The 27,174-nt window shown below is 41.7% G+C and overlaps 1 protein-coding gene across 5 annotated transcripts in view; it reads right to left on the reverse strand.

The window, feature by feature from the left end:
- The window catches only part of LOC125467727 (collagen alpha-1(V) chain-like), a 256,531-nt gene that overhangs the window by 109,896 nt on the left and 119,461 nt on the right, over positions 1-27,174 (reverse strand). For all 5 annotated transcript variants that reach the window (XM_059639782.1, XM_059639785.1, XM_059639787.1 and 2 more), the window contains one exon: positions 297-371. In XM_059639782.1, the coding sequence (XP_059495765.1) occupies positions 297-371 (75 nt within the window). The remainder of the gene's footprint in view (positions 1-296; positions 372-27,174) is intronic.

Below are 27,174 nucleotides of genomic sequence, written 5' to 3' on the forward strand. Positions count from 1 at the left end.
TAGTAGTATATTTCTGGCAGTACACAATGGGCTGAAAGACCTCTTCTCTACATTATGATACTGTGGTACCTGTAATTTCTCAAATGCAGCATGCAATTGTTTTTAAAATAAGTCTGTACTTTTCAAGTCATTGTGCTGCAAGATTCTCAAGTTCCATCTCCAGGGAGATGGCTGAGGCAATATCCCTGTGTGTCAAAGTGCTCCAGACAAGGGTGGATGTTCGGATTGGCAACAAATTCACTACTGATGTTCTCCATTGCCTTCATCTCCCCTCTACCCTTCACACCATTACGTACTGGCAGCATGAGTGATGAACCAGGAGGTCCAGGTAAGCCATCAGCACCAGGTAGTCCAGGCCGGCCGTTACGCCCCTGGAAATAAATCAGAATGAGAACAGCAGGAACAAGCCAACAGACAGAGAATGTAGATGGGAAATTGGTCACAAACTGTAACATGCAGCAAAATGGGATCGTGAGCAGAAACACTTCCTAATTTTGCATAAACATCTCAAATGGCATACCAGTTGTGTGTAACTATACACTATACATTGCATACTGTGGTGGTAATCACATTCAGTCCAAACAACACAAGCCTGTTTTAATATGTATAATCACCCTCATAGTGTACACCACTTCAGCCCATAAGACATTCTACCAAGTGTATGTTCACTTGCACACTATACATTTGTACAATTACTCTCACCTTAATTGGATATAACCCACATGCTGTCCTTAAGAACTGTATAAACATTCTCAAACTGCATATCCCAAAAGTGATGACTGTGTGTAACTACTCTCAGGCTATACATAACGGATGATATAACAGTGTAATTGCACATACTGTGTCCAGAACAGACACAGTAGCTGAGTTTAATCACTGTACACATCATATCTGACTGAAAAATACATATAAAACATGGAATCTACCTGACAATCTTTCACATTGTCCAGACATGTCCTGTATACAAAAGGCAAGACAAATCCAACTCGGCCAATTACTGCCCCATTTCTACTCTCAACCATCAAAAAAGTAGTGGAAGCTGTCATGAACAGTGCTGTTGAGCACCACCTGCTCAGCAGTAACCTGTACAGTGATAATGGGAACTGCAGATGCTGGAGAATCCAAGACAATAAAATGTGAGGCTGGATGAACACAGCAGGCCCAGCAGCATCTCAGGAGCACAAAAGCTGACGTTTCGGGCCTAGACCCTTCATCAGAGAGCTCTCTGATGAAGGGTCTAGGTCCGAAACGTCAGCTTTTGTGCTCCTGAGATGTTGCTGGGCCTGCTGTGTTCATCCAGCCTCACATTTTATTAACCTGTACAGTGATGCCCAGTTTGGGCACTGCCGGGGCCATTCAACTTTTGACCTCATTACAGCCTCAGTTCAAACATGTACAAACAGCTGAATTCCAGAAGTGACGTGAGGGTGATGGCCTTTGACAACAAGGCCACATTTGACCAGTTGTGGCATAAAACTAGAAAAGTTGATGAGGGTCGAGCTGTGGATGTGGTGTATATGGACTTCAGTAAGGCATTTGATAAGGTTCCCCATGGTAGGCTCATTCAGAAGGTCAGGAGGAATGAGATACAGGGGAACTTAGCTGCTTGGATACAGAATTGGCTGGCCAACAGAAGACAGCGAGTGGTAGTAGAAGGAAAATATTCTGCCTGGAAGTCAGTGGTGAGTGGGGTTCCACAGGGCTCTGTCCTTGGGCCTCTACTGTTTGTAATTTTTATTAATGACTTGGATGAGGGGCTTGAAGGATGGGTCAGCAAGTTTGCAGACGACACAAAGGTCGGGGGTGTCGTTGACAGTGTAGAGGGCTGTTGTAGGCTGCAGCGGGACATTGACAGGATGCAGAGATGGGCTGAGAGGTGGCAGATGGAGTTCAACCTGGATAAATGCGAGGTGATGCATTTTGGAAGGTCGAATTTGAAAGCTGAGTACAGGATTAAGGATAGGATTCTTGGCAGCGTGGAGGAACAGAGGGATCTTGGTGTGCAGATACATAGATCCCTTAAAATGGCCACCCAAGTGGACAGGGTTGTTAAGAAAGCATATGGTGTTTTGGCTTTCATTAACAGGGGGATTGAGTTTAAGAGTCGTGAGATCTTGTTGCAGCTCTATAAAACTTTGGTTAGACCGCACTTGGAATACTGTGTCCAGTTCTGGGCGCCCTATTATAGGAAAGATGTGGATGCTTTGGAGAGGGTTCAGAGGAGGTTTACCAGGATGCTGCCTGGACTGGAGGGCTTATCTTATGAAGAGAGGTTGACTGAGCTCGGTCTCTTTTCATTGGAGAAAAGGAGGAGGAGAGGGGACCTAATTGAGGTATACAAGATAATGAGAGGCATAGATAGAGTTGATAGCCAGAGACTATTTCCCAGGGCAGAAATGGCTAGCACGAGGGGTCACAGTTTTAAGCTGGTTGGAGGAAAGTATAGAGGGGATGTTAGAGGCAGGTTCTTTACGCAGAGAGTTGTGAGAGCATGGAATGCGTTGCCAGCAGCAGTTGTGGAAGCAAGGTCATTGGGGTCATTTAAGAGACTGCTGGACATGTATATGGTCACAGAAATTTGAGGGTGCATACATGAGGATCAATGGTCGGCACAACATTGTGGGCTGAAGGGCCTGTTCTGTGCTGTACTGTTCTATGTTCTATGTTCTAAAACAGCCCTAGCAAAACAGGAGTCGATACAAATTTGGGGTAAAATCTTCACTGGTTGGAGTCATATGTGACACATAGAAAGATTGCTGTGGTTATTGGAAATCAATCATCCCAGATCTAGGATGTCTGTCTAGGACTTCTCCAAAGAAGATATTTTTCATCAGCCTCATCAGTGGCATGACAGCTCTTGTCCAGAAAGGTGAGACTTGGGTGTGTTGGGAGTTGCATGGAGTGGGTGATGAAGAGAGCATGTAGTGGTTCTAACATCTCTCCAGGTTCAGCTGTTCCCATCATAGCACCATCTACTGTCTTCAGCAGCTGTCTGCTCCATACCGTCGTGCTGCAGGAATTGGGGTGGGGCTGGAGGTGGGGCAAGAAGGAATTTGCTGAGGGTCACAAAGGGGTCTCGGAGACAAACTCATGCCACTTATTCCCAGTCTCACCACCTGTGTGAAACTGTGTTAACACCCAAGGCATCTAATCCTTATTGCTCAGTTTCTGGCTTCACAATGAGGTACTTCAGAGTGTGTCTGGCAGGGATCATGCAATCAGGGGTTACAGCCCATGAGGCAGGTAGGGTTCTTGTGGTGCAGTGGTTAAGTCCTTCACTCTCATCTACAAGGTCTGAGTTCAAGTCTCACCTCCTCCAGAGGTATGTGGATCATCTCTGAACAGTTGAGACTTGAAAATGAACCTTCTGACCCAGAGCTAGGGATATTACCACTGCCACAATTATTCTAGTTCCTCAGGATAGTGACCTAGGCACAACTTCTGCAACTGCTTCATCACTGACCTTCCAGTTGAGGAGTTGCGCTGATGATTGTGCAATGTTCAGCACCATTTGCAATTCCTCAGATATTGATGCAGTCTGTGTCAGCTTGCATCTAGGTTGGGGCTCAAAAATGGCAGTAAAATTTGGATCACAAAAGTGCCAAGCAATGACCATCTCCCAACGTCAGAAAATCTAACCATAATCTCTTGGAAGTCCAATTATGCTGCATGGAATAGTATGCTATCAACGTCTTGGGGGTTACCATTGTTATGATAATGAATCTTCTCCCCAGATTATTTACAATTATGTTGAACTTTTACAACTATTTTCTCTTTAAAAAAAAAACTATATTATAAGTTGTAGTTCTAAATTCAATGCCTGAGAAAGCCCTGAGAGGAATCATGGAAAGTTATACACCTGGAATGGCACCAAGGAAACATCAAGGAACAACCTTCCAAAAGGAGAAATGCAATACGAGATAAATTGGATTGTAATTTCTTCTAGCCAGTGAGAAATTTGGGGCTCACTACCCTTCTCAGCAGAAAGCCACTTCCCATGGATTACGTCCCAAATTGCAGGCATTTCACCCTTTCAGGCTTACAAACTAACTGCAGCCTTTGGTGTGTGTGTGTGTGGGTGTGTGTGTGTGTGTGTGTGTTAGTGGGTTGATGTGCTGTGATGGTCACAGCTTGAGAACAGCTGTTGTCTCTTATTGCTGTCAGTAAAGAGACTCTCTGTTACTGAGGAAATAAGGGAAACAATGCCCATCAGCAAATTCACAGAGCTAAAAATCTTGAAATCAACTGTTTCACTCCCAATATTTGGTGTTACTGGTATCATCTAATTTAAAAGCTGTAATATTCCATCATCTGCTCTTCATGCAAGGTAGTGATTCATGTAACGAGTAGCTTTTTTTATTGAATTCATATTTCTGATATGTACATGTTGCACATTTATTTTTTCTTGTTGTAAATGTGTCCTTTCTTTCACTCAGGAAAGCCTGAGCTTCCATGAGGGAAAGGTTCCTTTCTAAATTAACCAATAGAATTAGTGATTGAATTAAGAAGAGGAACCCATTTATAGCTGTATCTAGAAGTATACCCAATGGGTATACTCTAACCAGAATTGTAACTAATTGGGACTCACCCAGAGACTACGCATAAAATCATTAACTCGAAAGTGAATGGGACGTGTCTGACCTGATCTTGTCCTGATGATCTTGTACTGACAACACTACAGTATCCTATCAGTACAAGACCAGGTCAGAGGCTGGGAATTCTATGGCAAAGAGCTCACTTTCTGGCTGCCAAAGTCTGTCTACCATCTATAAGGCATAAACCACAATGCGTGCAGCTCCAACAATATTCAAGAACCTTGACACCAACTTGGACAATGCAGTCACTCCATTGGCACCACGTCAGCAGACAATTCCATAGGTCCACTCCCCTTTGCATGAAGACATTTTCCCTCTTCTCAATCCTAAATAGTATACCCCACGTCCTCAGTCTATGATCACTGGTTCAAGACTCCCCAGCCAGGGAAGATATCCTTGCCGCATCTAATCTGTCTAGCCCTGTTAGAATTTCATACTTTGCAAACAAATAACCCCTCAAATCTTCTAAATTCTAATGATCATGAGGCAAATATTCGTAAACCTTCCTCAAATGTAATAGTTGCATATTTCTTTAGCTAATTAGCTGGTGCCTGAAAATTCCTTAAAAATCGTCAACTGCTGACATTAGATGACCCTAATCATAAACACCCAAAATTGAACCATAATCACAGTCGCACTGTACATAGTGTGCGCTAACTTATATAGCACTCCTATGCAGTAAACAAAATGGTATTAACTTTGTATAGTCACTCATTGTAACAGTTGGATCAGTCACCTCATAGATAATTGACTCATGCTTTTATAATGGCTGTCGCATTGTACATGCTTTACCTCCACATAATTAGTCTCACTCTGATCATAACATACTAATTGTATAACTTGCACATTGCATAAAATACACAATTAACTGTGTTTAGTCACTGTCACATGATAACTGTTTAATCATTCACTTTGTACATAACACACACCAACTGTTATGGTGACCCTCACACTATAATTTTCTGTAATTGTGTATATTTAGTCTTATACTGCACATAACTCACAACTTTGTACAATAACCCTCACATTAGCCACAACACACGTTAAAACTGTATCTTCATTGATGATTTGCACGCAACATTGAGTATAATCATTCACTTAACAACACTCCCTGATTAACACATGCAGTATGCATTTTGTGTGTCTCCCATGTTACAATTATTCTCAAACTGAATGCAATATCCATTAAGACACAAATAGACTGTGAATAACATTAAACGGGTGTATGATCACACTTCTGCAGTGAATAACACACTATAGCATTGCAGAATCATTCTCACGGTGTGAACAACATGCTTTAACAGTGCTTCATCATCCTCAAACCATGAATAATCCATGAGAATAATGTATAATCTCACACAGCCTAGCTACCACACAATAACTGTATAATTACTCTGACAATGTGAATGGGATATTATGATAGTGCATAATCACTTTCAAACTGAACAATACATTAAACTCGTGTAGACTTACTCTAAACCTGAATAACCCACTAGAACACTGTATAATCACATTCTCAGTGTGACGAACACCCTTTAATAGTGTATAATCGCTGTCAATCTCCAAATATCACTAGAACAGATAAGAGAAATTCACACTGAATAGCACTCCAGAACAGTGTATAATCATTCACTCGGTGAATAACATAGTGTAACAGTGTGAATTCACTGTGAATAGCACAATATTGCACTGCGTAATCATGTTTATAGTGTGAATAACACTATATTGTGTTTAATTACTCACACAATAATAGTATATAATCACTCACGCTGTGCATAACACACTATAATTGCATAATAATGCTCACACTGTCAATAATGCACCATAACAGTGTATAACCACTCTCTCACTGAATAAGCCACTAAAGAATGCATATTGATGTTCAGTACATGGCTGACACACTGTAACAGTGACTAACAGACTATAGCATTGCATATTTACTCTCACTAAATGACACTAGAACAGTGTATAGTGACTCTCCCAATGTTAATAACATAATAGTGCACAGTGTTTCTCTCACAGCGAACGAGATACTATAAGTACATAGTCACCATGACACGATGAATAGCACAATGTAACAGTGTATTATGCGTCATGTTGTGAATAACATAACAGTACATTATTTCATACTGCAAATAATAAAATATAACAGTTCAATCACTCTTACATTGTAAATAACCCGTTAGAACAGTACGTAGTAGGTACTTTTGGTAGGTTATTGGAGAAAATACAGAGGCATGGGATTGAGGGAGATTTAGCAGTTTAGATTAGAAACTGGCTTTCTATAAGAAGGAGTGGTGGTTGATGGAAAATATTCAGCCTGGAGTCCGGTTACTAGTGGTGTAACTCAAGGATCTGTTTTGGGACCACTGCTGTTTGTCATTTTTATAAATGACTTGGAAGCAGGCATAGGTGCAGAATTGGGCTGAAAGGTGGCAAATGGAGTTCAATGCCAATAAATGTGAGGTGATTCACTTTGGGAAGAAAAATAGGAAGGCAGAATACTGGGTCAATGGAAAAATTCTTGGTAGTATGGATGTGTAGAGGGATCTTGGTGTCCATGTACATAGATCCCTGAAAGTTGCCACCCAGATTCATAGTGCTGTTAAGAAGGCTTACAGTGTGTTAGGTTTTATTGGTAGAGGGATTGAGTTCCAGAGCCGTGATGTCATGCTGCAACTGTACAAAATGCTAGTGCGGCCTCACTTGGAAAATTGCATACAGTTCTGGTTTCCCCATTACAGGAAGGATGTGGAAGCATTGGAAAAGGTGCAGAGGAGATTTACCAGGATGTTGCCTGGTCTGGAGCGAAGGCCTTTTGAAGAAAGGCTGAGGGACTTGGGTCTGTTCTTATTGGAGATAAGGCGGCTAAGAGGGGATTTAATCGAGACATACAAGATGATCAGAGGATTAGATAGAGTGGACAGTGAGAGTCTTTTTCCTTGGATAAGCATATGGATGATGATGGGATAGCGTAGGGGGAGGGGCTTAGATTAGCTCACAGGTCGGCGCAACATCGAGGGCCGAAGGGCCTGTTTCTGCGCTGTATTGTTCTATGTTCTATGATGACGTCAGCTTGTACGAGGGGGCATAGCTACAAATTGAGGGGTGATAGATTTAAGACAGATGTTAGAGGCAGGTTCTTTACTCAGAGTGGTAAGGACGTGGAATGCCCTGCCTGCCAATGTAGTTAACTCAGCCACATTGGGGCATTTAAATAGTCCTTGCATAAGCATATGGATAATAATGGGATAGTGTAGAGGGATGGGCTTAGATTAGTTCAAAGGTCGGCGCAACATCGAGGGCCGAAGGGCCTGTTCTGCGCTATATTGTTCGATGTTCTATGTAGTCACTCATACTATTGTTCTCATGTATGGAACAAACTGTCAGAGGAAGTGGTGGAGGTAGATACAATTACAACATCTAAAAGGCATTTGGGTGTATATTTAAATAGGAAAGGTTTAGAGGAATAGGAGCCAAATGATGGAAAATAGTACTAGATTAATTTAGGATATCTGGTCAACATGAACAAGTTGCACATGAGCGTTCATTTCCATGCTGTACAGCTCTATGACATAAAACAATCTCACACTGTGAGTAACACACTATATCAGTGTATAATCACTGTTCCATTCTGAATTTAACAGTATATAATCGCTCATGCTGCAAAAACAAAATAACATTGCATATTCATTCTCAGTTTGAATAACACACTATAACAGTGTATAATGACTTCAACAATGAATAACACACCACAACAGTGCGTAACGTTTCTCACATAGTGAACAAAACACTAGAACAGGACATAATCATCACGGCACAGTAAGTAATACAATGTAACAGCGTATTATGACTCTCACGCATAATCAAACTCAAACTGAATAATATGGTGTAGCAATGTATAATTTCTCTCAAACTGCAAATAACCCATTGGAACATTGTATGGTCACTCTCGCAGAGCACTATATCAGTATGTGTGGAGCTGAAAGAACATAGCAGGCCAAGCAGCATTTTAGGAGCACAAAAGCTGATATTTCAGGCCTAGACCCTTCAGACATCACTCTCCCACTGTGAATAAAATGGTATAGCCGTGTATAATTAGTCTCATGCTGCAAATAACACACCATACGGGGTATAATCACGCTTGTGAATAAAACAATTAACAGTGCATAGTGTTTGCAACACTGAACAACACACTATAAGCAGTACATAATTACTGCCACACTAAATAATACAATGTAAAGTATTAACACCCTGTGTGAATAACAGTATAAGAATATATTTTATCTCTAGAACAATATATCACAATAATACAATGAAGAAGATAGTATAACAGAGTATAAACGCTCACACTGGGAATAATAATGTAACAGTGTATAATCACACACACACAACAACACGGTGTACCGTATATAATCATTCTCAAACTGAATAACATGCTATACCAATGTTTAATCACTCTCACACCGTGAATGACACACGTAGCAGTATACAATCACAGTATTACTGTGAATATCACACTACAGCATTGCATAATCATGCTGGCAGTGCGAATGACACCATAGTAATGATTTATCACTCTCACAATAAGACATTACAACAGTGCATACTGCCTCTCAGTACATAGAAAACACACAAAAGAGCGTATTATCAATCTCACACTGTAAATAACAGTATAATCACTTGCACTGGGAATAACACAATAGAATCGTTTAAAATGGATTTTGTACTGTGAATAACATTGCACATTCACTGTAACTGTATAACAAACTACAACTGAGCATAATCTCTTTCTCACCGAATCAATCTATATCAGAGCATAATGTTTTTCACATTGAATAACATGTTATAACAGAGCATAGTCATTCCCATCGTTTGTATATCAGAATGCAATAGCTCATAGTCACCCTCAAACTGAATAACCCACAAGTGTAGCATATAATCAATCTCACAATGTAGCTAACTCATGATAACAGTCTATACTCAACTTCAAGCTGTGAATAACATGCTATGGCGGTGAAAATCACTCACACTGTGAGTAGCACAATATAAGTGTATAATTATCGTAAATAAAATGCTACAACAGCATATAATTGCACTCAAACTAAATATCACATTAAAAACACACATTTTCACAATTTAAATAACACATTAGGAGTGCACAGTAATATCACATGGAATAGCATGATATAACAGTATATAATCACTGTCACACCTTGAATATTGCCTTATAACAGTGGATAATCACTCATACTGCATCATTAGCCTGTGTTATTCTCAGCATGAGTTTGATTGTACACTAGTAAGTGTTCTTCACAGTGTATGAATCGTAATGCATAATTATATTGAGTTATTCATAGTGTAAGAGCAATTAACCGCTGTTATAGAATGTTGTTTGCATTCTGTACCAACTTGTTATTCACACTGAGAGTGAATATACATTCTTCAGTGTGTTATTCAAAGTGTGAGAGTAGTTATATACCGTGAGGAGGCTATGACCTAGTGCTACTATCACTAAACTATTAATCAAGAAACTTGGCTAATGTTCTGGGGACTGATGTTGAATCCTGCCACAGCAGGTGATGGAATTTGAATTCAACAAAGAATCTGGAATTGAGGGTCTAGTGCTGACCATGAATTGATTGTCAGGAGGGGGAGGAAAAAGAATACAGTTTACTAATGTCCTTCAGGGAAGGAAATTGTCTTCTTTAGTTTGTCTGGCTTACATACAATTAACACAGCATAACCATGTGTTACAACTCTTACAATGTGAGTAACACACTATAGCATTGCATAATTATGCCCACAGTGTGAATAACAAACGATAATAGTGCTCCATAGTGCTATGAATAATACACTCTAACGATATAAACAGTCTCACACCCTGAATAAGACACTATAATTTAGTATAATTGCACAAATTATGTGACCTACACAATAAAGCAATGAATAATCACTCTCAAACGAAATAACACATAATAACAACGTACAGCAATTCACACAGTGATTAACAGGCTATAACAGTGCACTTTGAATAACACAATACAACAATAAATAATCACACACAGTATAACTATAACTATTCTCACACTTTGTGAGAGTTAACATATTCTTTCAGTGTTTTACTGAAAATGAATAACAAAACGTAACAGTGTACAATCATAGCCAAACTGCAGACGACATACTATAACAGTGGTTAATTGCTGTCACATTGTGGATAACTCAAAACAATAACATATAGCAATTCTTATACTATGAATAACACTATAACAGTGTTTAATCAATCTCAGTTCTGAGGAAGGGTCACCAGAGCTGAAACATTAACTCAGATTTTTTTTTTCTTCACAGATGCTGCCAGACCTGCTAAGCTTATCCAGCAACTTCAATTTTTTTTCCTGATTTACAGCATCTGCAGTTCTTTCGGTTTTCAATCAATCTCATGCTGTGACTAACAAGTCTAACAAGGTATAATCAATTCCCAATGTGAATAATACACTATAACAGTGTGTAATCACGCTCACAGTGTGAAAAACAATGACATATATAATCATCCTCACACACTGACTAAGGCTCTGTATGCATGCATAATCACTCACACTGTTAATAACACAATATAACAATGTATTATGAATCTCACAATGTGAGTAACACCATAACATTGCATACTTATGCTTGTAGTAGGAATAATACACAGCACACAACTTTGAATAAAATACAATAAAATGTACAGTAGTTCATGCACTATGAATAACACACTATTGCTCTGATTAGCTCACTATGATAGTGTATAATTACTCAAAACAGCATACATACTTTCTAGTGGATAACTTTTTATAAATGTGTCACTCTTAAGCTGTGAGTAATGCACAATAACATTCAATAATCATTCTTGCACTGAATAAGACAATATAGCAATGGATAATCATTCTCAAACTCTTAATATCATTTAAAAGCATTGTAACCACTTTCATACTGTGAAAAATAACCAATAACAGTGTATAATCACTCACACTGAATGACATATTAAAACTTGGTACAATCTCTCATACTATGAGTGACACACTAAAGCAGAGCGTATTTATTTCCACATTCTGAATAACACATTATAACAGTGTCTCATCATTCTCACACTGACTAACACAATTTAGTAGTGTATAATCACTATGGATAGCACTATTATAGTATATGATCGCTTTCAAACTGAATAATAATAAATGTGTTATATTGTTATTCAGTGTGAGAATGATTACAATGTATAATCTCACACTATGAATGACAATGATAACAGTGTACAATCATAAGTGAGTAATTCCCTAATAACATACGAGTGTAACAACTCTCACAGAGAAGACCACCTATAATAATACATAATCACCCTTGCACTGAAAAACAACAGAACAGTTTAGATCACTCACACTGGAGAAACAATATAACAGTATATAATAACGCATTGTGAATAACACATTAAAACGGGATAGAATCACTCTTGCTGTGAATAGCATAATCACTCTCACACTATGATTAACGCACTATAAAACTTTAATCAGTCTCACTGTGAAGAACAAACTATGATAATGCCTAGTGATTTTCAGGCTGTGGATAACACACTAACAATACATAGTCATCCTCACACTGTGATTAATACAATATAACAGTGTAATCATGCTCATGGTGTGAATAACACACTATAACTTGAATAATCACACTCTCAATGTGATAACACACTATAACTTGGTACAGTGACTCACTGTGATCAACTAATATGACACTGCATAATTATTTTCACACTGAATATCTCACTGTCAGTATCTCGTCATGCAGAGAACAAACTATGGCAGTGTATAATCATCCTCATACTATAGCCATGCATAACCGTTCTATCACTGCCAATAGCACACTGTAATACTGAGTGTGTAATCACTCTCCCACTGTGAATATCAGGGTATAACGGAATGTAATCACTCCCACAGTAAATGATACACAATAACACACTGTGAACATACACTATAACATTGCATAAGCATGCTCACAGATTGAATAACATACCATAACTGTGCATAAGCATTCTTAAATTGACAGTGCAATACAACAGTATACACTCATTCCTCCACATTTGTGAGGGTTCCGTTACTGAAAACCCCAGTGAATGATGAATTTGTGAGTGTGGAGCTTGATAATTTTTGACAAAAATAGGATTATGTTCCTGGACTCTAAGGATATAACATTTTGTCTACTATTTCTTGAATTAAAATAACAAACCCTAAAACATTGAAATAAGTTAATATTAATAGAAAATAAAATATTAAAAACAAATGTAGTGCATTGTCACTTACCAATAAAGGTGAGAATTTCTATGTATTAGGTCTAGATGTTGTTGGGGGAGATTATGGGTTATTACTGGGTGTGGGAGGGGAGGATGTTGCAGAATGTTTACCTCGCAGGCGCACACTCCAGATGATGCACTCTCCCCCTCTATAGAACATAGAAAAGTACAGCACAGTACAGGCCCTTCGGCCCACGATGTTGTGCCATGGAATAATCCTAATCCAAAAATAAAATAACCTAACCTACATTCCCCTCAATTCACTGCTGTCCATGTACATGTCCAGCAGTTGCTTAAATGCCACTAATGACTCCGCTTCCACGACTACCACTGGTAAACTATTCCATGTGCTCACAACTCTCTGGGTGAAGAACCTCCCTCTGATGTCTCCTCTATACCTTCCTCCTAACACCTTAAAACTATGACCCCTCGTGGCAGTCAATCCTGCCCTGGGGAAAAGGCTCTGGCTATTGACTCTATCCATGCCTCTCATTACCTTGTACACCTCGATCAGGTCACCTCTCTTCCTCCTTCTCTCCAGAGAGAAAAGTCCGAGCTCAATCAACCTCTCCTCGTAAGACAAGCCCTCCAGTCCAGGCAGCATCCTGGTAAACTTCCTTTGCACCCTCTCCAAAGCCTCCACATCCTTCCTATAATAGGGCGACCAGAACTGGACACAATATTCCAAGTGTGGTCTCACCAGGGTTTTGTAGAGCTGCAGTATAACCTCACGGCTCTTAAACTTGATCCCTCTGTTACTGAAAGCCAAAACACCATATGCTTTCTTAACAACCTTATCCACCTGGGTGGCAACTTTGAGGGAGCTATGCACTTGAACACCAAGATCCCCCTGTTCCTCCACACTGCCAAGAATCCTGCCTTTAATCCTATATTCAGCATTTAAGTTCGACCTTGCAAAATGCATCACTTCGCATTTATCCAGGTTGAACTCCATCTGCCATTTCTCAGCCCAGCTCTGCATTCTGTCAATGTCTCGCTGAAGCCTGCCACAGCCCTCGATACTATCAACGGCACCTCCAACCTTTGTGTCATCAGCAAACATGCTAACCCACCCCTCAACCTCCTCATCCAAGCCATTTATAAAAACTACAAAGAGCAGAGGCCCAAGAACAGATCCCTGCGGGACACCACTCAGCACTGACCTCCAGGCAGAATACTTACCATCCACAACCACTCTGCCTCCTGCCAGCCAACCAATTCTGAATCCAGACAGCCAAATCACCCTGTATCCCATACCTCCTGACTTTATGAATGAGCCTGCCGTGGGGAACCTTATCAAATGCCTTGCTGAAGTCCATGTACACCACATCCACTGCTCGACCCTCGTCAACCTGTCTTGTGACTTCCTCAAAGAACTCAATAAGATGTGTAAGGCATGACCTGTTCCTCTCAAAGCCATGCTGACTCCCTTTAATCACGCTATGCTTTTCCAAATAGTCATAAATCCTATCCCTCAGAATTCTTTCCAAAACCTTGCTGACTACAGACGTAAGACTGACTGGTCTGTAATTTCCCGGGATGTCCCTATTCCTTTTCTTGAAAAGAGGGACAACATTTGCCTCCCTCCAATCTTCCGGTACGACTCCCGTGGAGAGTGAGGAAGCAAAGATCTTCACCAGCAGCTTAGCAGCCTCCTTTCTCGCTTCCCGGAGCAACCTAGGATAAATCTGGTCTGGCCCTGGGGACTTATCAATCTTAATGTTTGCTAAAATTTCCAGCACATCAACTCTCTCAATCTTGATCTGTTCAAGCCTGTTTTCCTGCTCCTCAAAGTTCTCATTCACAACAAGGCCCCTTTCCTTAGTAAAAACCGAAGCAAAAAACTCATTTAGGGCTTCCCCTATCTGCTCAGACTTCACGCACAAGTTCCCTATGCTATCCCTGATCGGCCCTACCTTCTCCCTGATCATTCTCTTATTCCTCACGTATGAGTAAAATGCCTTCAGTTCTCCCTAATCCTTCCTGCCAAGCCTTTTTCGTGCCCCCTCCTGGTCCTCCTCAGTCCACTTTTGAGCTCCTTCCGAGCAAGCCTGTAATCCTCTAAAGCTGTGCTAGACCCTTGCTCCCTCCACCTTACGTAAGCTGCCTTTTTCTTTTTGACAAGAACCACCTCTGTACCTGTCATCCAAGGCTCCTTAATCTTACCCCTTCTTACCTGTTTCAGAGGAACAAATTTATACGTCACTCGCAACAACTGCTCCTTAAACAGCCTCCACATGACTGCTGTGCCCTTGCTGTGGAACAATTGCTCCCAATCTGTACTTCTCAACTTCTGTCTGATAGCATCATAGTTTCCTTTACCCCAGTTAAATATCTTCCCCTGGTAACTGCTCCTTTCCCTTTCCATGTCCATCTGGTGAATGTCCTCAACCTGCTAATCTTCCCAAGCACTTCTGGGCTTGCTTGTGGAGGATTGAGGGGAAGAGCTGTGTACTAGAACAGTCCGGAGAGTGAGATTGCTGCCTCAGTGAAAGTGGTCGTGGATAGGTCAGTTTTGCTTGCGGAGGGTAAATGATTGGTTGCTTTTTTTTGGCTTGAATAGGCAAATTCATGAGTTTGTGGATACGGAGGAATGACTATAATCAATGTCGCACTGCAAATAACACATCATAACAGTGTATAAACACTCTTGCTGTGAACAAAACTAACATCATGTTTCTCAAACTGTGGATAATGCACTATAACAGTATATAACCACACTCAATAACACTGCATAAATCACCTTCACACTGAATAACACACTGTGACTCGGTATAATGACTCACACTTTGATTAACATGCATAGCAATGCATAATTACTCTCACAATGAGGTTGTTGTCTTGCTGACCGAGCTGGCTTGTCCTCGTTCACACTGAATGAGAACACGCTAGCTCGATGAGCAAGTCAACAACCTCACCCACAATCCTTGCTACAGATCTTTGCCAAATTTTAAATATTTCACAATAAAAGCGTATAATCATACAGTGTGGATAATATAATTTCGTATAACAATTCTCAAACTATAGCTGTGTACACTCATACAATAACATACTATAAGTGTGTAATGAAGCTCACAATGTGAATAACTGTATGTAAGCATTCTCAAGCTGTTATACCTAAATTGCAGAACCTTTCGTAGCATCACCATAGATAGGGATCTTGGTGTATAGGCCCAGAGTTCCCTGAAAGTGGCAACACATATAGTTAAAATGGTCAAAAAGGCATATAACATGCTTGCTTTCATTGGTTGGGCATAAGAGCGTACAAATTGGCAAGTTCTGTTGCAGCTGCATAGAATTTTAGTTAGGCAACTATTGCAATATTGTCTACAGTTTTGGATGCCACACTACAAGGAAGATGTGGAGGCTTTGGAGAAGTACAGAAATAGTTTACCAGGAAGTTTGTTGGTTTGGAGGGTATTTGTTATGGGGAGGGATTGAACAAACTTGGTTTGCTTTCGTTTGAACATCAAAAGATAAAGGGCAAGCTGATAGAAATTTACACAATTACAAGAGTAGGAAAATATAGTCGGAATCTTTTTCCTGGGGTAGAAATGTCAGTTACTAGGGTACATAGGTTTAAGGTTAAAAGGGGAAAGTTTAAAGAAGATGTGAGAGGCAAGTTTTTTTTAAAGGTGATAAGTGCCTCCAATACACTGCCAGTGGAGGTAGATACAACAGCAATGTCTAAGAGACATCTTGACAAACATATGAATAAGCAGGAACTAAAAGGATATGGACCATATAGAGGCAAAAAGGTTTTTTGTTTAGAAAGGCATAATATGTCAGTGTAGTGTTTGTGAGCCAAAAGGCCAAAGTGCTGTTCATTATTCTATTAGCAGTGTACAATCTCTGTCACGTTGTGATAAAACACTGTAGCAGTACATAAAAATGCTCACAATGTGAATAGTAAGTAAAAACAGCGTATACTCAGTCCCACTGTGAATAGGACAATATAGCAGTGCATTATCATGCAGTGTGTAATCACTCTCACGGACTGTATAGCCATGCTGAAATTGTTAACTACATACTAGTGCGGCCGCATTTGGGGTATTGCGTACAGTTCTGGTCACCGCATTATAAGAAGGATGTGGAAGCTTTGGAAAGGGTGCAGAGGAGATTTACTAGGATGTTGCCTGGTATGGAGGGAAGGTCTTACGAGGAAAGGCTGAGGGACTTGAGGCTGCTTTCATTAGAGAGAAGAAGGTTGAGAGGTGACTTTATTTTATATGTTTCAATTATCAGAGGGTTAGATAGGGTGGATAGGTGGAGCCTTTTTCCTGGGATGGTGACGGCGAGCACGAGGGGGCATAGCTTTAAATTGAGGGGTGAAAGGTATAGGACAGATGTCAGAGGTAGTTTCTTTACTCAGAGAGTAGTAAGGGAATGGAACGCTTTGCCTGCAACGGTTGTAGATTCGCCAACTTTAGGTACATTTAAGTCGTCATTGGATGAGCATATGGACGTACATGGAATAGTGTAGGTTAGATGAACTTCAGATCGGTATGACACGTCGGCACAACATCGATGGCCGAAGGGCCTGTACTGTGCTGTAATGTTCTATGTTCTATAGTAAAGCACTGAATAGTCAGTCACACACTGAATAATGCACTACAACAATGTATAATCACTCCCACGCTGTGAATAACACAATATAGCAGTGCATACTCACTTCTACACTTTGAATACCACACCACCAGAAGATAATCACTCCCACGCCCCAAATGTCACGCCTTCACAGTGTAAAACCACTCTCACAATGTAATAGTGCTTAATACTCTCACCCTGTGAAAAACACTGGATAACAGTGTATTACCACTCGCTGAATAATTCATTATAACTGTGTGATCACTCATACTCTAAATAGCACAATAACAGTGTATAATCATCTTAACAGCGTGAATAACAGTGCATAATTATGCTTACACTGTAGACAATACATGATAACTGTGTATAATCATCCTAACAGCGTGAATAACAGTGCATAATTATGCTTACACTGTAGACAATACATGATAACTGTGTATAATTATCCTAACAGCGTGAATAACAGTGCATAATTATGCTTACACTGTAGACAATACATGATAACTGTGTATAATCATTCTAAAACTGAATAATACCCTATAATAGTGAATAACCACTGTCAAACTGTGAATAACACACTACAGCAGTGTACAATCATGCTTACAATGTGAATAGCACACTATCAGTGAATGTTGACACTCAGAACATGGATAGTATACTATTACCGTGTTTAATCACGCTTCCACTGAGTGATGCACTGTAACAGTGGTTCATCACTATCACAGTGTGGATAACAAACATTGGCTCTGCATAATCACTCTCCCATGTTAGACAACATACTAAATGCACTATATCACTGCACACTATGAATAACACTGAGTGTTTCATAACTCTTACACTGTGAAACACAATAACAGCATAATCACTCCCTCTTCATGAATATTACAGTGCATAATCATTCATATTGAAAATAACATACTACAACAGTACCTATGTGATTATGACAATATAGCAGTGCACACTGAATCTCAGTACATGAATAGCACACTATAACAGTGTATAATCGCTTCCACACTATCAGTGTATGATCACTCTCACTCTGTAACTAACACATTATAACTGACATCAAGATCATGATTTACAGAGCTGTGGTAGTTCCCCCCACCATCCTATATTTCTCTGAGACATGGACTGTCTACAACAGATACCTCAAGGCAAGGCACAGGAGCTATCTGTGCAAGATCCTACACATCCAAAGGAAAGAAAGACACACCAACGTCCTCGACCATACCAATATCCCCAGCATCAAGGCATTGACCATCCTTGTCTAGTTGAGAAGGGCTGGGCATGTCATCTGCTGGACCAACAAGAGACTGCCCAAGCAGGTACTGTACTCCCAGCATCAAAACAGCAGGCGAGTCTCCGGTGGACAGAGGAAGAACTTCACTGATAGCCTCAAGGCCTCACTGGCAAAGTGCAGCCTTCCCAAAGACACCTGGGAATCATTGGCCAAGACCATCCAAAGTGGAGGAGGAACATTTGAGAAGGCATTGAGCACCTCAAAACTTGCCATTGGGAGAAAATGGAAGCCAGATGAAAGGACTACTACCACACCAATGCCTCATCCACTGCTTCCCATGACCACTACCTGCCCCAAATGTAACAGATTCTGTGGTAGCTGCATAGGTGTGTACAGCAACCTACAAACTCACCCTGAGAGTGGAAGAGAGTCATCCTTGCCTGTGAGCGACTGCTCATGATGATAACTGTGTGTAATCACTTCAGACTGTGAAAAATGCAATATAGCAGAGTAGAATCACCCTTACTACATGGACATGTTGTCACAATGTATCATTGCATCACTCTAAATAACACACTATAGCAGTGTATAATCACTCCATGCTGTGAACAACAAACTATGGCAATGCCTAATGTTTCTCAAACTGTGGGTAACACAGTGCACTTTGATTAACATAGTATAATTGTGTATAATCACTCCCCTACTGTGAGTAGCACACTATAATAATGTATAAACAGTCTCACACATTAAATATCACTGTATAACCTTATACATGTGTTTTCAGTATGGATAACATGATAAAACTACACAATCACTCACACTGAGAATAACTACTGCAAGTGTTATTAAATTCCTGGAAGTGCAGCGTCAGATTAAAACAAGTCAGCATGGATTTAGTAAGGGGAGGTCGTGCCTGACAAACCTGTTAGAATTCTTTGAAGAGGTAACAAGTATGTTAGACCAGGGAACCCCAGTAGATGTTATCTATCTAGACTTCCAAAAGGCCTTTGATACAGTGCCTCACGGGAGGCTGCGGAGCCAGTTGAGGGCCCATGGTGTTCGAGGCGAGCTACTGGCTTGGATTGAGGATCAGCTGTCTGACAGAAGGCTCTTTTTTGGAATGGCAACCGGTGACGAGTGGTGTCTCGCAGGGTTCAGTGTTGGGGCTACAGCTGCTCACCTTATATTAATGACCTGGATGAAGGCACTGGGGGCATTCTGGCGAAGTTTGCCGATGATATGAAGATAGGTGGACAGGCAGGTAGTACTGAGGAGGTGGGGAAGCTGCAGAAAGATTTAGACAGTTTAGGAGAGTGGTCCAGGAAATGGCTGATGTAATTCAATGTGAGTAAATGTGAGGTTTTGCACTTTGGAAAGAAGAATACAGGCATGGACTATTTTCTAAACGGTGAGAAAATTCACAAATCAGAAGTGCAAAGGGAACTGGGAGTGTTGGTCCAGGATTCTCTAAAGGTTAACTTGCAGGTAGAGTCTGTAATTAAGAAAGCGAATGTAATGTTGTCGTTTATCTCAAGAGGGTTGGAATATAAAAGCAGTGATGTGCTTTTGAGGCTTAATAATGCTCTAGTTAGGCCCCATTTAGAATACTGTGTCCAATTTTGGGCCCCACACCTCAGGAAGGACATACTAGCCCTGGAGCGTGTCCAGCGGAGTCTCATACGGATGATCCCTGGAATGTAGGTTTAACGTTTGCTGAATGGCTAAGGATCCTGGGATTGTACTCATTAGAGTTTAGAAGGTTGAGGGGAGATCTAATAGAAACTTACAAGATAATGTATGGTTTAGAAGGGGTGGACGCTAGGAAGTTGTTTCCGTTAGGTGGGGAGACTAGGACCCGTGGGCACAGCCTTAAAATTAGAGGGGGTAAATTTAAAACTGAAATGAGACAACATTTCTTCAGCCAGAGAGTGGTGGGCTTGTGGAATTCATTGCCGCAGAGTGCAGTGGAGGCCGGGACGTTGGATGCCTTCGGGGCAGAGATCGACAAGTTCTTGATCTCAAAAGGAATCAAGGGCTATGGGGAGAGTGCAGGGAAGTGGTGTTGAAATGCCCATCAGCCATGATTTAAATGGCGGAGTGGACTTGATGGGCCAAATGGCCTTACTTCCACTCCTATGTCTTATGGTCTTAAGTGTACAATCACTAACTGTAATAACACATAACACTATAATTACTGAGTAAAACACTATAACAGAACATATCACTATCACACATGAATAACATACTATTACAATGCCTAATAATTTTTACACTGTAAAGAACATAACAGTAAACTTCCTCTCACACTGTGGATAACACACTATAATAGTGCAGAATCATTCTCACATTGAATAACACACAACAGTGCTTATTCACTCTTGCTAAGTTTTAATCACAAGGTACATCATACTCAATAACTGTGCATAAGCCAGCTCATACTGCATATAACAATATGTGTAAATCACTCTCCTGTTTCCATGTGATTGGTCTGACATGATATCTAATAGTCTTAATGTATAGACTATCATTGTATGTAACATATAATTACTGTGTGTGACCACTTTCTCACTTTAAATAACACATTATAACTTAGATTAGATGTAGAGCTGGATGAACACAGCAGGCCAGGCAGCATCAGAGGAGCAGGAAAGCTGACGTTTCAGGTCTGGACACTTCTTCAGAAATCAGGGAGAGATAGGGGACTCTGAAATAAGTAGAGGGGGAGCTGATGATGGAAGGTGGATAGAGGAGCACATAGTTGAAGAGAAGACAGACAGGTTAAGGAGGTGGGGATGGAGCCAGTAAAGGTGAGTGTAGGTAGTGAGTTGGGATGGGGGTTGGTCAGCTGGGAAGGAGGGGCGGGTGGATGGGAGGGAAGACAGACAAGTCAAGGAGTTGGGGATGAGGCTAGTAGGTAGGAAGTGGGGTGGGGTTGGTCACTGAGGTGGGAGGAGCAGATAGCTGGGAGAAAAGACGGACAGGTCAAGGAGGCGGGAATGAGCTTGGCCGATCTTGGGATGAGGTCGGGGCTGGGGAGATTTTGAAGCTTGTGAAGTCCACATTGAAACCATTGAGTGCAGGGTTCCCAAGCAAAATTTGACGTGCTGTTTGTCCAGCCTCCCGGTGGCATTGTTGTGGCACTGGAGGTGACCTAGGATCGACGTGTCTTCTAAGCCTGTTCTAAGGATGCCGACCTTGAAGAAGTTACCCTCTTCCCTCTGGAAAACCCTCAGTGGATCTCTCTCCCTCTGCACCCCTCTGGTAATCTCTTCATCCCTGTCACAGCGATGCTGCCTGAAGGCTGGAGGAACAGCACCTCATATTTCACTTGAGAGCCCTGCAGCCCAATGGTCTGAATGTGGACTTCACAAGCTTCAAAATCTCCCCAATCTCATCCTAAGACCAGCCCAGCTCATCCCCGCCTCCTTGACCTGTCTGTCTTTTCTTCCACCTAGTTCTCCTCCCACATCATTGACCAAACTCCACCCCCACTTCCTACATACTAGCCTCATTCCCTCCTACCTACCCGCCCCTCCCTCCTAACTAACCAGCCCACATCCCAAAACCCCTACCTTATATTCACCTTTACTGGCTTCATCCCTGCATCCTTGACCTGTTCATCTTCTCTCCACCCATCTGCTCTTCTATCCATCTTCCATCATAGCCTCTTCCCCTCTATTTATTTCAGAATCCCCTTCCTCGCCCCCATTTCTGAAGAAGGGTCCAGACCCAAAACATCAGCTTTCCTGCTCCTCTGATGCTGCCTGGCCTGCACTGTTCACCCAGCTCTACACCTTGATATCTCAGACTCCAGTATTGGCATTTTCTAATATCTCACACAGTATAACTTTATTTTTTACTTAGGATATACGGTCCAAATAATAACTGCATGTAATCACAGTCTCTAGATGACACATACAGTTTAACTCATAAAGACTATATATACACAAACAGTCTCTCTCTTTGTCCAAAATACACATCATAGCTGTGCATAATCCTGACCAAACTCCAAAGACACAGATACAAAAACTAAATAACACAGGCACGTAACACACACTCATTATGTAACATGGGAGCACACATAAATATGTAAATTACAAAACACACTAACTACCCAACAGACACCCAGGCAGACATGCAAAATAACACAGACAAACACACACCATATAATATGTACACACAAACTACAAAACACACACACAAACACAAACTACATTACACACACAAGCAAGTTTAGGACTGATTGTTGGGCTGGCAGTGTTGTACCTTTGTGTGCAGAAGGATCTGTAAGTATTAATGAACAATACCATTCTCTAACAGAAAAAAAATCTACACTTACTGTCTAGGCCCGAAACATCAGCTTTTGTGCTCCTGAGATGCTGCTGGGCCTGCTGTGTTCATCCAGCCTCACATTTCATTATCTTGGATTCTCCAGCATCTGCAGTTCCCGTTATCACTGATATATCCGCCTACCCGAACTCGTCCTCACCCTCAACAACTTCTCTTTCGATTCCTCCCACTTCCTACAGACTAAGGGGGTGGCCATGGGCCCCAGCTATGCCTGCCTCTTTGTAGGTTACGTGGAACAGTCCCTCTTCCGCACCTACACAGGCCCCAAACCCCACCTTTTCCTCCGTTACATTGATGACTATCGGCGCCGCCTCTTGCTCCCCAGAGGAGCTCAAACAGTTCATCCACTTCACCAACACCTTCCACCCCAACCTTCAGTTCACCTGGGCCATCTCCAGCACATCCCTCACCTTCCTGGACCTCTCAGTCTCCATCTCAGGCAACCAGCTTGTAACTGATGTCCATTTCAAGCCCACTGACTCCCACAGCTACCTAGAATACGCCTCCTCCCACCCACCCTCCTGCAAAAATTCCATCCCCTATTCCCAATTCCTCCGCCTCCGCCGCATCTGCTCCCACGATGAGGCATTCCACTCCCGCACATCCCAGATGTCCAAGTTCTTCAAGGACCGCAACTTTCCCCCCACAGTGGTCGAGAACGCCCTTGACCGCGTCTCCCGCATTTCCCGCAACACATCCCTCACACCCCGCCCCCGCCACAACTGCCCAAAGAGGATCCCCCTCGTTCTCACACACCACCCCACCAACCTCCGGATACAACGCATCATCCTCCGACACTTCCGCCATCTACAATCCGACCCCACCACCCAAGACATTTTTCCATCCACACCCCGTCTGCTTTCCGGAGAGACCACTGCCTCCATGACTTCCTTGTTCGCTCCACACTGCCCTCCAACCCCACCACACCCAGCACCTTCCCCTGCAACCACAGGAAATGCTACACTTGCCCCCACACCTCCTCCCTCACCCCTATCCCAGGCCCCAAGATGACTTTCCACATTAAGCAGAGGTTTACCTGCACACCTACCAATGTGGTATACTGCATCCACTGTACCCGGTGTGGCTTCCTCTACATTGGGGAAACCAAGGGGAGGCTTGGGGACCGCTTTGCAGAACACCTCCGCTCAGTTCGCAATAAACAACTGCACCTCCCAGTCGCCAACCATTTCCACTCTTCCTCCCATTCTTTAGATGGCATGTCCATCCTGGGCCTCCTGCAGTGCCACAATGATGCCACCCGAAGGTTGCAGGAACAGCAACTCATATTCCACTTGGGAACCCTGCAGCCTATTGGTATCAATGTGGACTTCACCAGCTTCAAAATCTCCCCTTCCCCCACCGCATCCCAAAACCAGCCCAGTTCGACTCCTCCCCCCACTGCACCACACAACCAGCCCAGCTCTTCCCCTCCACCCACTGCATCCCAAAACCAGTCCAACCTGTCTCTGCCTCCCTAACCTGTTCTTCCTCTCACCCATCCCTTCCTCCCACCCCAAGCCACACCTCCATGTCCTACCTACTAACCTCATCCCACCTCCTTGACCTGTCCGTCTTCCCTGGACTGACCTATCCCCTTACTACCTCCCCACCTATACTCTCCTCTCCACCTATCTTCTTTTCTCTCCATCTTCGGTCCGCCTTCCCCTCTCTCCCTATTTATTCCAGAACCCTCACCCCATCCCCCTCTCTGATGAAGGGTCTAGGCCCGAAACGTCAGCTTTTGTGCTCCTGAGATGCTGCTGGGCCTGCTGTGTTCATCCAGCCTCACATTTCATTATCTTGGATTCTCCAGCATCTGCAGTTCCCATTATCACCTCTACACTTACTGCATTTTTTCAACTTAACAAAATATGTGATAGCCTTTGCTGGTTTATTTCTTAGAGCAATGCCTTAACTACTAGAATCAACATTTCTAGTTTCAAATTTAATCCAAGCTTGATAATTAACTGTCAATCATCATAAACTGGCACAGTCTCCATGGTCATAATCAGAGTCTACTTGCCAACCAGACAGCACCCTCTTCTGTTAGAGTATAAATGTTCTTTTCCATTTACATTGATATGCTTGCGAAATGAATGCAAGATCAAAATCCTCAGCAAATCCAGCAATACTCAATTGTTTTCATTCATATTCTACACATAACAAGCACTCAAACTTTGCATAATCACTCACACTGTATAGAATCTGGACTACAACTTTGTACAATCATTGATGCAATAGAAAAAAATTTATAATTAGGCAGAATCACTTGTTCTATGGAACACACTACAACTGTTTAATTACTCTTGTATTGTTTTTATACACAATGTAACTGTATACTTACACTTAAACCGTTGACAGTAAACATTACAACTGTATAATCAGTCACAATATGTAATATACAATAACTGCAGGTAGTCTCTCTCACTGTAATGTTAGGCAACATATCTGCATATAACAACATACTACATAACATACACCAACTGTGCAAAATGACTCTTGCTCTAAATGTAACAAATAGTAAAATTGAGAGTACTCAATCTCAAACATAACAGTAACTATAACTGTGTTATCTATCGTACACATTACAGAACATACAAAGTATAACAGAGAAATAACAACAGCCTAGCACGGGAACAGGCCCATCAGCCCACTGTGTCTATTCTGACAGTGATGTTATTTTAAAGTAATCCCATCTGACTGCATATGGTCCATATCTCCCTATTCTCTGTCAAAACAACTGTGCATACAACAAACACTATAACTGTATATAATCACTTCCACATTATGTGTCACTGAATATAATTTTTGCTGGACACAACACACTTACTTTGTAAAGGAACTCAAAAGATATATAACATGCTATAAATATGCATAATCACATACTGTACGCAATACACATTATAACTATATAAGGATTCATACTCAGCACATCAGTGGTGATGGCCAAGTGTATTAGGGTTTGACTATCAATGTAGACACTTAGCTAGTTTCAAGTCCTGCCACAGGAGAAGGTGGAATTTTAATTCAATAAAAAAAATCTGGAATTAAGAATCTATTGATGACCATATAACCATTGTCGACTGTCAGAAAAACCTATCTGACTCATTAATGTCCTTCAGGCAATTCTGATGAAGGGTCTAGGCCCAAAACGTCAGCTTTTGTGCTCCTAAGATGCTGCTTGGCCCGCTGTGTTCATCGAGCTCCACACTTTGTTATCTCAGATTCTCCAGCATCTGCAATTCCCGTTACCTCTGCCGTTCACACTTGATTTGGCCTCCATGTGATTCCAGACCCACAGCAATGTGGTTGACTCTCTACTGCCTTCAAAAAATGGATTAGCAAGCCATTCAGTTATATCAATCCTTACGAAGTCTCAACAAAAAAATGAAACCAGACTGACCACCTGGCGTCAACTTACGGCCCAGGAAAGACAGTAGCAGAAACAGCCCTGTCGACACTGCAAAGCCCTCCTTACTAACATCTGGGAGCTAGTGCCAGAACTGGGGGAACTGATTCAGAGATTAGTCAAGCAACAGTCTGATGTAGTCATACTCATGAAATCATACTTTTCAGACAATGCCCCAGAACACCACGATCATCATCCCTGGATATGTCCTGTCCCACCAGCAGGACAGATCCAGCAGAGATTGCAGCCCAGTGGCATACAATCAGGAGGGAATGGTCTGAGAGCCTTCAACATTGACTCTATGAAGTTTCATGGCTTCAGATTAAAAATGGGCAATTCTGTTGATTACCTTGTACTATTCACCCTTAGCTAATGAATGAGTATTCTTCCATGTAGTCTAGATGGGGGATTTCAGTATCCAACACTATAAGTAGCTCAACAGCAGCATGACTGATTGAGCTGGCTGGTTCCTAGAGGACAAAGCTGCTAGACTGGTTCTGTGACAGGTGGTGAGGGAACCAACTTGTTGAGAGAAGAACATCCTAGACCTCATTCTTACCAATCTGCCAGCTGCAGATGTATCTGTCCACAACAGTATCAGTAAGAGTGACCAACGCACAATCCTTGTGAAGATGAAGTCCTGCTCTCAGAATAAGAATATTCTCCATTA

Source organism: Stegostoma tigrinum, chromosome 34 (genome assembly GCF_030684315.1).
Source record: "Stegostoma tigrinum isolate sSteTig4 chromosome 34, sSteTig4.hap1, whole genome shotgun sequence".
NCBI classification, from domain to species: Eukaryota; Metazoa; Chordata; class Chondrichthyes; order Orectolobiformes; family Stegostomatidae; genus Stegostoma; species Stegostoma tigrinum.